Genomic DNA, 12,958 nt, shown 5'->3' with positions numbered 1-12,958 from the left:
AGAGGAAGAGAGGGAAACGTGGAAGCCAGAGTGTGCCTGGATGGCGGGGGAAGTGGCCAGGGGCGCCGTGGCCCCTTCCTGGGCTAGAAAAAGGCTCTGCAGGGTAGAGGTGCGCGCGGGGACACGCCCACGTCCCCGTGGGTGGGCTTGCGGGGCGGGGGACTCACATGGTGAGGAAGTGGGTGCACACGTGTGTGCCTCCGATTAATAATTTCTGTCTTATGTACTAGGCAGTGTGCTAAACTCTGTGCTGGATTTCATTTATTCTGGACAATTCTGTGAGGTTAGTACTATAAAACTGCCAGGTGGAGAGGGCTCAGCAAAGGGTTTAACCACCTACAAATACTGCGCTGTTTGGTAAAGTCCATCAAATGCTTGAGATCATTTTATGTACCTGGCTTAGTGTTAAAAGTTAACGTAACTTAGTCGAACTTAATGCAAGTGCTCTATAAATATTTCCCAATTTTATTGCTGTTCAGCTTATTTCTTCAGTGATATAACTGGGCTCAGAGTTCTGCCTTTAACCCCAGTGGGGATCCATGAAGTCCTTCAGGCAAAGGAGTAGTCTGGCTCCTGGCTCTAGGTGTTGTTTATTGGGTTTTAATCCTTATTTTGTAATTTGAGAAAGGGTCTCCCTGTGTAGCTCTGGGTTGCCTGGATCTTGCTACACACACCAGGCTGTTTAGCACCATGCTTTAGTACAACTGGTTGATACTGTTTAGTGCCAAATGATATCAGCCGTTCTTACTATTGGGGACAAGGTCTCTGCCTTTTCTGGCACTCCATTTCTCTATGGGAGTTAACCTGGCAGGGATACTTAAAGGACAGTATCCCCAAGGTCTAAGGCACAACTGGCCAGGGAGGTGGGAATTGTACTTTTGAGAAACGGTTTGCCTACACACGGCTGGACTGTTGCCCTAGACCCGCAGTGGCCTAGAAATGCCAAGCAATCTAGTTACAAAGGAGCCCAGTGTGGCTCTACAGCCCATAACATACACACTACCTACCAACCCAGAGCCAGGCAGGTATGAGCACAGTGCACGCAAGCAAAGCCCTGGAGGGCACACACTAGTCTGCAGAACCCATGTGCCCATTCACATGTGCCTTGCTACCTGCTTACACTACCAGACCCCAAGCCTGCACAGGAGAGATGCCCCAGTCGCCTAGAGTTCCTCAGGTCACACACAGGCAAGCTCAGATATCTGTGCACCCCCCTTGTGAGCACAAAGCTCCATGTCCAGGTAGGTAGAACCTGAGTAAAACCTTTTCCCTTCTCAGGGGTTAGGGACAAGACTCGCCCCCACACTAGCCTCGGGGGAAATGTTGATCTGCTAGCAGAGCCAGGCCAGGGTGAGGGGGCTGAGTTCAGACCCAGAGCAGGTGGCCCTGCAGCTGTACACAGCCTAACCCTGCCAATTTCATCACCCACTTGGACAAGGCAGGAGCCCTAAGGCAGCCTGCTGGCACCCAGAGACGGGTGGCCCAGCAGGCAAGAGAGGGCCACACAAGTCCTGCTTCGGGCAAGCTACGACCCTGTGCAGGCCCCTCTCACTCGGTCTCATCACACACACACACACACACACACACACACACACACACACACACCCCTGCCCTTGGCAAGGAAGTGAATGGTCCAGTGACCTGCTTTTCCAACTTGAATGGCTTGAATACGCCCCAGCCCAGAGCGGGCCGACCCAGCAGGTCCATCTGCATTTTAACAACCTCCTTGGGTGATCCAGATGGCCCAGAGACCACTTTGAGAGAAACCCTACTAGAGGTCTAGAGGATTTAATTTTATGACACTAGAGAACAGGGAAATGGCCAGGGATGAGGGAAAGAATAGACATTAAAGACACCGGAAACACTCATTCAGGTCGGTAGGAATGGCAGTCCAGATGTGGCCCTCCAATTCCTCGCTCTCAACACCAGCTGTGAAGATGGTCAGAGGTCACTCCTGCCCCAGGCCCCTCCCCCATCCAAGAAGTCACTGCAACGTTATCTAAAGTATTTGTTTAATAACAACAAAAAGCCCACCCCCATAGAACTATTGTAAAACAATATTCTCAGCCAGTGATCATTGTAATATACAATACAAAACATTTTCTCAGAAATCTGAGAAGCACGAAATGTGACCATTTAAAAAAAATGTCTGCTTTTCAAAAAATAGAAACACACGGGGTTGGTTAACCCCCTCCCCAAAGTCTCTGGGTGCTGAAAGGTGGAGAGAGGGTGAGCCTCCGCTGGTCAACCCTCTAGCCCCCTGGCCAGATCCGCCAAGAGTCCGGTGGCGGCGGTAGTCCTTCCCGGGCTCCCCTGGGGAACCTAGAGCACTTTATTCCTCTTGCCTCCTGAAGGGCTGGAGTCCATCTGGTCCCTCAGCGCGCCGCTTCAGCGACACAAGATGCGATCGTCGGCTGGAACACATGCCGCCTGTGAATACCAGAGCGAGATAAGGGATGAGACAGGATGGAAGGGACAAGGGGGGAGAGGTGTTCCCACTTCTCCACTCCAAGGGACACGAGAAAGGAGCCACCTTTTTCCTACTGGGGGCCCCTAAATCGCTATGCACCCGAAATGGAAGGCAGACATACTGCTAACCCCTCCCCATGACCTCAGTTTCCCCATCCACAGGAGAATAACGTAGTGTTCCGACTCGACCCTCACCTCGGCCGCCAAGGCACTGATCTCGCCATTCAGGGTGCTGAGCGGAGCCCGAACGGGCAGCCCCCGGCCTCCGGCTGTCCCGACTTCGGATTCCGAGTTCAGCTCCAGCTGCAGGTCCCTGATGTAGTCGATAACGTGCTGCAGGATCTCCACCTTGCTCACTTTGCGGTTCTGAGGCAGGGTGGGCACCAGTTCCTTGAGACGTGAGTAGCAGCCGTTCATGTCGTAGAGCAGGACGTTCACCTGCTGTTCGTCCAGCAGGGCCGGCAGGCGCGTCCCGGCGCAGCGCGAGATGGCTACGCTCTGCTCCGACAAGCCGAGCACAACCTCGCCCGCGCCGCCCGCGGTCCGGCCGGCCTTCAGCGAGCAGCTGGGGCCCGCGGTGGCCGCGGCGCTGCCACTGGCGACCTTCATGATCCTGAGGACAGGCGGAGGGGAGCAGAGGAGCCTACGAGGGAAGCGCAGGGAGAGAGCGCACAAGTTGGAGGAAGGTTGTACAATGAGAGGGCTGAGCGCTGGAGCCAGGCTTTTATAAGGGCGGACCCAGGGCGGGTTCAGAACGTTCAAAAGCAACCAATGGCTTGTCCGGAGGCGTGGCTTAGCGCGCCCTCGGGTCCCAGCTCCAGCAACCTTGGGATGGCGGAAAGGTGGTGGAGCTCAAGAACAGCGAGGGTGGGAGGGCATGGGCAGAGCAGCTAGTGGGCTCGTCCTTAAGGAAGCCAAAGAGGCTAAGCCAATTTTGCAGATAACAAAAAGAGGCTCAGGAATCAGCTTCTCGTGGTCTCTTTCTCGCTTCTCCAGGTCCATTTTGCAGATGTGATAAACAGGACCGGAGAAGTGGCTGGCTCTGGGGCAGTCAGTAGCTAAGGACTAGCCCAGGATGCTGTCAGAAGATTGGGCTATGATCTCCACTTCTCAAAGCCGAATTTTATTTTTATGTCTATTTATTTTTGAGGGTTTTGTTTTGCTTTGTTTGTCTTGAGACTGAGTCTCATGTAACCCAGGCTGGACTCAGAACTTGCAATGTAGCAGAGGAGGATGACCTTGAACTCATGATGCTCGTTGGTTGCTCCAGATCCCAGGTGCTGAGTTTACAGGAGTAAACATCTTGTTGAGACAGATTTTAAAGCAGGCTCTCTCTTACTCTGAACTCCGGGGCTGGTCTCAATGTCCAGAAAATGAACTGTAAAGTCCCTAGGACCAGGACCTAGGTCCATTGAACTGGGAGCATTACCGGGAACATCTTTATAAAGTAGAGGACAGAATCTGAGGCCTGAAGTAGAAATGAGACCTGGTCGCTGGAGAGTGAGACTACATTCCCCAATTCTACCTTGGATTTGCAGCCTCTTGCAGAAAGGTCCCAAATCTGCAGCAGCTGGCGATTTTTTTTTTTTTAATTTTTCTCTTCTTTTTGCTAGCTTTTTTCTTTTTTCTTTCTTTTCTTTTTTTTTTCCTTGTAGCCCTCGGAGCAAGCTCTCCCTCCCACAGAGCAGCAGCTGCGGAGATCGCCCCCTCCCTTTCCTTTCCCGGGCTGGTCTGTGTCAGCGTCTGAACAAGCGGCTCAGACCGTTAGACGCCAGGCCCGTGACGTCACCCATTCATAAAACCCGGACGGGCTGTCAAGCTGGCGCCGCGCGGGCGGTCGCCATGGAGACGGCAAACTGGGCTGGAGCATTCTCCGCTCGGCCCCCCCTCCCATGAGCCTGTCACCTGCAGACCTTGGGCGGGAGGCCTGGGAATGCGTTCCTCGTGGGCGCGGCCGCAGACCAAGGGTCAACTTACCTCCCCGCCCCACACCTGCGGAGTCTCCTCCCCCCAGCCCCACAGTTCGGGTGGTTTAGGAGGTTTCCTTGTGAGAAAACCTTCTCCCCGCTCAACTCCTCTGGGCCGAGGCCCCTCCCCAGCTGAGTTGGATTCCTACACTGAGATTACAGGTGTGCTCTGTCACGTCATGTTCTGTGACAGATTTTAAAGCAGGCCTTCTTTTATCCTGGACTCCGAGGCTGACTCAGTCTCCAGAAAAATGAACGTGAAGTTCCTAGGACCGGGACCTATCTAGGTCCGTTGAACTGGGAGCGATACCGGGAATGTTTTTCTTTAAGGTGGAGAAGAGTCTGAGACCTGAAGGAGATAGAAGGGTTTGAGGTGTTCGGTGTATGCTCTGCTCTGCTCTTCCTCATTTCTATAACAGCCACGACCAGTCCTGGAGCTCTTTCTCGGAACAAAAGCTGTGTGAAGTCTGCCTTCATCTGTCGTAGTTCTCTCCATAGCACTGAAAATGGATCTATTTAGTTTATTCACAAAAGAACAGGGGGGTTAAAAACCTCCCAGGAACCTTAGCTATTGTCCTGGAAACATTGTTATATCAAGACATAGAGTCACAGAGGATGTAGCTCAGCTGGTAGACTGCTGGCCTAGCATTCGGGAAGTCTTGGGTTCTGTCCCCAGCATGCCCTAAAACATGCCTGCAACCTCAGCACTCAGAAGGTAGAGTTAGGAGGACCAAGAGTTTATCCTAGCTGGGCAGTGGTTGGACTCAAGAGGCAGAGGCAGACAGATCTCTGAGTTCCAGGCCAACCTGGTTCCAGGACAGCCAGGGCTACACAGAGAAACCAAAAGCCAAAACAAAACAAAAAAAGTTTGTTCTAAACCACACATTGAGCTCAAGGCCAGGCTAGTATATGGTATATGTATGTGAGATCCTGTCCCTCACTCTCGCTCCCAAAGAGGACAGGCCACCTGACTCCAGAGCCCTAGACAACCAGAAGCAGGAAACTGAGGCTTGTCACTTGTCACCCCAGAATTACCTTGAGAAACAAGGGTAAAATACTGTATGCTCCCTAGGAGAGGGCAATATTATAGTCTCTCCTCCCCACAGCAATGAATTCATACAGATACTTGGTGGGACAATGCCCGCTGCACCTCAGAAAACCAGGAAAACTGGCATGTGAAACCAGCTTCAAAGGAGAGACTGTCACATCTGTAATCCAGCAATCCCCAAACAATGAGGCAGAAGGATCTGAAGGGTTAGGAATTTGAGGTCAACTTGTCCTAAAAAAAGAAAAAGCAACATATCAATAAGGAGCTGAATCCCCTCCTCCCCACATCCTTACATACCGTTCACCAAACAGCTAACAATCGTATCACAATAGGTTTGAACTTTGCACTGCTCAAAAGAATTGCTTGGGGTTGGCGGTTGGCAGTGATACGGCTCAGTAAGTAAAGGCCCTTGCTCCCAAGCCTAAAGGCAGGCGTTCAATCCCCAGAAGCCACATGGTGGATGTGAGCCCTGCAAGTTGTCCTCAGCCTTCCATATGCTCATCATCATGCATATGACACCTCCTCCTGTACACAAAATAAATAAAAACATAAAATTAAACAAGTAATTTTAAAAAGGAGAGACTTGCTAAAGGGACTAGAAAGGCACCGGGCAGCCAAAGAAGGGAATTGGAAAGTTAATTAATTACTAACAATTATTCATCGCCCCAGAGATTCTGCTGCAGTCAATTTTAGAGAAACCTACACTGACAGGCATAGAGCTCCCTGCCCAAAGATACTCACTGCAGTCTGCTGGCGCCAGCCCTGCCTAGCAGGATTCTTTGGGAGCTAAGGAAGACAGATTGCAAGTTGGAAGCCTGTCTAGGCTATACATTGAGTTCAAGGCTGGTCAGAGCAATCGAGGAAGATCCTGTCTCAAATTTTAAATTTTAGAATAAAAATACATACATTTAAAAAAAAAGTTTATTTGTTAATTTTTGACGGGGCTCACTCTGTAGCCCAGGCTGGCCTCGAACTCACAGAGATCCACTCTTCTTCACAAGGCCTGTGATTAAAGGCATGTACCACCATAGCTGGCCCCAAATTTAACCATGGTTAAAGGCTCAAGTCTTGGTGGTTGTAATCCCAAGCCCCCAGGAGGCAGAGGCAGAAAAATCACTGTAGGTGGGAGGCTGCAGGTAGGAGGCTGCTTTTGACTACACAGAGAGTTCCAGGCCAGTCTGGGGTGGGCGGTGGGGTAAATAAAAGGCTGGAGATGTAACTCGGTGGTCGAATGCTTGTCTAGCACGTGAAGACCTGGATTCAACTCCCTGTCCCACCAAAGGCTGAGGGAGGAAGACTCTAACTAGTAAGGATTGGCCCCGTGAGAAGGTTAAGAGGACTAGGAGAGAACAAGGCGGGCGGCAAAGCCTCATGTCTGGCCTCAAACACACCATGTAGGCAAAGTTTAAAGTTTAGCCATGAACTCCTGACCCTTGCCTCTGCATCTCCAGTCCCCAGTGCTGGGATTTTGGGTGTGAGCCACCACACCAGGTTCCGAATGCATGTGTGTGTTTGTGAGACAGGGTCTCTCACTATGTAGTCCTGACTGACCTGGAACTCTCGAACCAGGCTGGCTTCAAACTCATAGAAATTGGAATGATGAGATTAAAGGCATGTACCAGTATCCTGGCTACGAATGTGGTTTGGAACAGAAATGTCTATAAGGCTGTGTGTGTAGGTCGGTGGTGCAGTAAGTTTTCAGTGTGTTGAAGGCCCTGGATTCACTCTCAATAGAAACAGAGGTAAAAGAGGAAGAAACAGGGGGGAAGAGGGAAAAAAGAAAAAAGAAAAATATATTTCTATGCTCCTTTGTATAGAGGCCCACCTCACAGGCCTGACTGCTTGCTGAGATGAGGTCAGAGCCAAGAATATTTTGCACACAGTAGGGGAAACAGAAATGAGGTGACAATTGAATCCCAAAACTGAAGTATGTGAGGGTGTGGAAGCCCAGGTGTGTGCAAGCTCTGTGCATGTAGAGGCCAGAGGACAACTTGGAATTCGTTCTTTCCTTCCACCGTGGTCCCCTTCCTCCACCGTGGTCTCCTCCCTACACCGTGGTCCCTCCTTCCACCATGGTCCCCCCCCTCCACTGTGGTCCCTCCTTCCACCATGGTCCCCTCCCTCCACCGTGGTCTCTTTCTTCTACCATGGCTTCTGGGGATTGAACTCAGGATCTCAGGATTGCATGTTAGGTGCTCCACCTGCTCCTCTCTGTCTCCAGTCCTGAAACGGCCTCATCACCTGTTCGGCTGGCTCTGTGCTTGCCATTATTCCCCCAGCAGGACCACAAGATCAATGCATCTTAGCAGACGCCCAAGAAACACCAAAAGGAGTTCTTTTCTTTTGTTCTTCTCCTCCCTGAGACGGGGGTCTCATTTGCCCAAGCCGGACTCTGCTTAACTATGTAGCTCTTCCTGAGCTCTGGGGTTATAGATACGCCCCACCATGTCTGCTTTATGTGTTGCAGGGGATCAAACCCAGGGCTTTGTGCATGCCAGGAAAGCTCTCTACGAGCTGATACACCCCATCTCTCCTCTTATTTGACGTGTATGGATGTTTTTGCCTGCCTGTACGTCTGTGTACCATGTGAGGTCCTGGTGCCCTCTGAGGCCAGAAGAAGGTGTCAGATTCTCTGGAACTGGAGTTTCGGACAGTTGTGAGCCACCATGTAGGTGCGGGGAACTGAAGCCTACTCCTCTGGAAGAGCAGCCAGTGCTCTTAACCTCTGAGACATCTCTTTGGTCCCAGTATTTTTTTTTTTTTTTTTTTTTTTTAGGTACGATCCAGGTTGGTCTCAAATTTCTGGGCTCAAGCGATCCTTCTGGAGTGGCTGGCACTGCAGATGACACTGAGACTACCAATGTCATGGTGGAGGCTTCCTGGCCCGGGTGGTTTCTTGTATTAGTTATTTTTCAGTTATTTTTCTCATCACTGAGACAGAGTACCTGATGTAAGAACTCAGAGAAGAGCTGCTTTCTTTTGGCCCATCAGACAGTCCAGCAGAGTGGGAAGGCGGTGTGAGTGTGCTCATCATCAGAGTGGGAAGGCAGTGTGAGTGTGCTCCGTCGTCAGAGTGGGAAGGCGGTGTGAGTGTGCTCTGTTGTCAGAGTGGGAAGGCGGTGTGAGTGTGCTCCGTCGTCAGAGTGGGAAGGCGGTGTGAGTGTGCTCCGTCAGAGTGGGAAGGCAGTGTGAGTGTGCTCCGTCAGAGTGGGAAGGCAGTGTGAGTGTGCTCATCGTCAGAGTGGGAAGGCGGTGTGAGTGTGCTCATCGTCAGAGTGGGAAGGCGGTGTGAGTGTGCTCCGTCGTCAGAGTGGGGAGGCGGTGTGAGTGTGCTCCGTCGTCAGAGTGGGAAGGCAGTGTGAGCATGCTCCGTCAGAGTGGGAAGGCAGTGTGAGTGTGCTCCGTCAGAGTGGGAAGGCGGTGTGAGTGTGCTCCGTCGTCAGAGTGGGAAGGCGGTGTGAGTGTGCTCTGTCTTGTACTCTGTGAAGAGGCACAGGAGAAACGTGCTGAGTGAAGGCAGGGCACCATCACACCTGCTAAGGAAAGCTTCTCCAGGGTGATTTCCATCCCAGGGCCTCCCTTTCTGTGAGGCAAATGGCTCAGAATAACTTAGTGCTCCCTCAGTTTCGGGCATTGTTCTAAGTATTAGCCTAAGCCAGAGGGCAGGGGCCCAGTTGTCCCATCCAGTGCTCAGCTACAGGGCCTGTCGCATCAGGGAGGCCCTGGACCAGTCACTGAATGAGCGGTCACATCACGTCCTATCTGCAGGATGACTAGCTTCGGAGCACACAGTGTGACTAGCTTTGGGGCACACAGTGTGGAGGTGGCATTGCCTCTCAGTGTGGGCGTGTGGGGGTGTGGGGAGACTTTGTGTGGAAGTCCCCACTGCGGTGTGTCTCTGTGGACATGTGCACTTCCAGCTTATTCCTCAACTGCTCTTTCCCATAGTCTTGGCTCTGTAGGCTCCAGGGCGGGCCTGTTTGGTGCCCACGTGACCTGCTCTGGCCCTGGCCCGCCAGCTGCTCCCCAGATGTGCCCACAGCGAAGTCTTCCAGCAGCCAGGCCGGCGCCTCTGGGCTGGGACTGAGGGAGCTTTGGGGAAAGACCTTGGGCTCTGGCTGTCCCCACCCCTGCTTGTAACTAGAGACAACATAGTCCCCCATCCCACCCCAGGACTCGGGTCCAGCCAACACAGGGTCTGTGCCCATCTCACCAAGAACAGAACCCAAACTCCTCCCCTCCCCTCACCCCTCCCCCTCCCCCACCCATCCCATGTCCTGTCCTCTCTCCAGCCTCTTGACTTCCTCTAAACCAGCTCCATCCGGTCTTGAGGCTCTTTGCCCTGGATGTGCCCTCAGCCTAGAGCACTTACCAGCCAGATCTCTGCAGGTTTGTCACCCTGAGGTCCCAGGTCAAAGGTCTCCTCCTCACTGGAGACCTCAGAACACCCTTGGCTATTTTCCTTTACTATCTAAAGTGATCTTTGTCTTGTGCTCTGTTATCTGCTTCCTTTTCCCATCCTCCACTGACGGGGCTGTGAGCTCTGGAAAGCAAGTAGGATTTACAGGGCATGGTAAACCTGTAACCCCAGCGCCCAGGTGGAGGCAGCTGGAGAGCTGGCCTTCGGTGGCCATCCTGGATTGCATAGTAAACCTTATTGAGGGGGTCAGGGGAGCAGGATTAGAGACCCACTGAGGAAGTGCATAGCTCAGGAAAGGTGAGCAGTTTGCTCAATCAGCATAATACTTGCAACTGAGTAATTTTTTTAGATAATTTTAGTTAAATAGTGAATTGTTCCTCCAAGGCCCTCAGTTTCCTCATTTGCAAAACGAGGACAAGACTTGAACTTGGGCCTCTGCAGATGGCTCAGTGGAAGAGGGGAAAGGTGCTTGGGGCCAAGGCTGACAGTCGGCGCTCTGTTCTTGGGACCTACCCTCATGAGAGAAGGAGAGAACCAGCTTTTACAAGTTGTTCTCTGCCCTCCACACGAGTGCACACACACTAGATAAATAAATAAAATACAACAACAAGATACAATTTAAAAGTTGAACTTAACCCAGAATTAGGGTTAATGTTTAGCTCACAAGAAGTACTCTGAAATGGGAGCCAGGACAAGACAGTTTTGTATCTTTTTCTAGGATCCCGTTTATCTAGCCCCCAGATCCAGCAGGAGGTTGTGGTGGGGGGGGGGAGTTTGCACACGAGGTGTGTGTGTGAAGGCTGTGACCTTTCTAGCCTTATCACTCATAGAATCATCTCTTTCTGCTCTGGACTCAACTTCTCCATCTGCACAATGGGGTCCATAGTCAACCTTACCCTAAGGGTTCCGAGCTGGGTTTCTGGGTGGTTCTAGGGAGTGTGATGGTCCAGGCTTGGACCCACCTTTTGCTGTCCACCCCAGTTTCCCAAAGAGACCCTAGAACAATGGGCGGGAGTCTGGAGCCTGGTAGTCTGGGCCCCTCCCCAGGTCCCTGCAGATGGAGGGGGTGGGGCCTTCCTGTGGCTGGACAAAGGGCTGCTGCCCCCATCCCCCAGTGTCTCCAGTGACAAGGAGAAAGGGCAGAGCCTATGCCAGGGAGCTTCTATCTTAAGCAACCAAACCTTAAGGCAGCACACTGCTGTATACACCCACACAGCAGAATATAGGTGCACTGATCCAGCACCCCATGAGTGTGCAACAGACACAGCCAGCACGATAGCAGCACACTCACACACAACCAAAGGAGCAGCCTGCCAAGATGCACACGAACGTGCATGTGCAAACACAAATACAGAGTCTGCACAAAGCCAACACACTGGAAAAGACTAAAGAGGCGACATACAAACTACACAATGGTTGCCCTCCTCCCAGCCACTCACACAGCACATACAGCCATCCCGGGAACCCAAACCACACGCAGATGCACACAGCCTCCTGCCCCTGCACCATCCGGAACCACGAGGACAACACACACTTCCAACTGTGCTGTACTAGTCATACCAAAGCACCATCCACAGACTGGGTTGTAGCTGGGAGCGGAGCGTGGCTGGAGCACGCTGGAGACCCTAGGTTCCATTCCCAACACTGCAAAACCCAAAGGAACCAAGCCCAGGCCTCCCATCCCGTGGGGGAGGGTTCCGAAGGATCACTGAGAACTGGAGGCCAGCTCAGTCCACCCAGTAAGTTCCAGGCCAAGAGGGGCTACATGCTAAGTGAGATCCTGTCTCAAAAAAAAAAAAAAAAAAAAAAAAAAAAAAAAAGCCAAAGCAAAAATGAAAACATTAAAAAACAAAAGCCTCCCAGTCATACCAAGACCTGTAGCTGTACAAAAATGTCTCTTTTAGACATCTGTCACAGTGCTTAGGCCCAGCCACTGTCAGCCCATGCCAAGATGAAGACTCCATGTTGGCGGGTGATAGCATGCAGCCAGGATTCCAACTACTTGGGAAGATCACAAGTTTAAGGCCAGTCTAGACTATTTATGGAGACCCTGTCTCAAAATAACAATAAACAAAGATAAAGAACAGATCAATAGATTCTAAGGAGTTTAAAATTAAAACAAGGTAAAAATCCCACCAAGACCACCATACTGTCACCCAGCCCCGAGTATTTTTAATTGTACACAACCCCTTGACTCTCAACATGAACACATACTTCAGAAGGCTACCAAAGCCCCACAGACACACAGCTGTAAAGATCCAGACCTCAGGAGTCTCACACCCACGCATGCAGGCCTAGCCCTTTCCCAGGACTGTGGTGTAGGAGTTAGCCTGACCCTGGCGCACTCGGAGGCTCTCAGGCCACAGCCTAAGCAAAGGCCCGCAGAGGTGGGAGGGTGGGACAAGGAGATTGCACAAGACACCCCTGGGCGGGGCCTCGGTGGTTTCTGCATGCACCCACTGGGGATGGACAGGAGCCTCCAGAGATCCCATCGTGGAAGCAGCACCCCTCCCTCCCTAGCACGTGACCTGGTCTTCCTTTGACTCACCTACCTCCCATACACCTGGGTTCCCCCTCCTGCTGCTGCAGGGCCTGGAACCAGGGGAGGGGCTGAGGTGGAGGCTGTCATAGGACCCCACCCAGCTCCCTGCCCGTCAGTCCTTCAAAGCCTTGAGCACCCCCTTCCTGTCCGCTCCACCCAACCTTGAGTATCCTGTCACCAGGGGTGGCACCTCTAGCTCCTCCCTCATCTCAGGCCCCAAGGAAGGACAGCTGGATTCCGCCGCTGACACTATGTGTGACTCACCACGATGCCTTTCCTACTTTTCTTTTTAAAAGTATCATTATCATTTTACCGAGGCCAAAGCAGCGATGAGCTGGCTGAAAGGCAGTTCAGACATCCTGGAAGCTGGGCCTAATGGCTCACACCTGTAATCCTAGCACTTAGGAAGCTGAGGCAAGAGGGTTACCTTTAGTTCAAGGCTAGCCTAGGCTACATAGTGAGTCCTGGCCAGCCTAGACAACAATGGGAGAGCTTGTCACAAACACCACCAC

The 12,958-nt window shown here is 52.0% G+C and overlaps 1 protein-coding gene across 1 annotated transcript; it reads right to left on the bottom strand.

The window, feature by feature from the left end:
* Positions 1-1,995: 1,995 nt before the first annotated feature.
* Positions 1,996-4,202, bottom strand: Id1 (inhibitor of DNA binding 1). Its single transcript, XM_006985488.3, has 2 exons — positions 2,665-4,202; positions 1,996-2,430 (listed from the first exon to the last, which is right to left on the bottom strand). Exons 1-2 carry the CDS (start codon positions 3,076-3,078, stop codon positions 2,389-2,391), a joined length of 456 nt encoding a protein of 151 aa, XP_006985550.1. The 5' UTR covers positions 3,079-4,202; the 3' UTR covers positions 1,996-2,388.
* Positions 4,203-12,958: the final 8,756 nt, after the last annotated feature.

This window comes from Peromyscus maniculatus, chromosome 4 (genome assembly GCF_049852395.1).
Source record: "Peromyscus maniculatus bairdii isolate BWxNUB_F1_BW_parent chromosome 4, HU_Pman_BW_mat_3.1, whole genome shotgun sequence".
Classification (NCBI taxonomy): Eukaryota; Metazoa; Chordata; class Mammalia; order Rodentia; family Cricetidae; genus Peromyscus; species Peromyscus maniculatus.
This window is presented reverse-complemented; position numbering and strand designations above follow the sequence as displayed.

Excerpts from the sequence above, each read along its gene's own strand:
- Id1 (XM_006985488.3), bottom strand. The coding sequence starts at position 3,078 with ATGAAGGTCGCCAGTGGCAGCGCCGCGGCCACCGCGGGCCCCAGCTGC. Across the intron at positions 2,431-2,664 it reads TCAGTGCCTTGGCGGCCGAG|GCGGCATGTGTTCCAGCCGA; the intron begins GTGAGGGTCGAG and ends TGGTATTCACAG.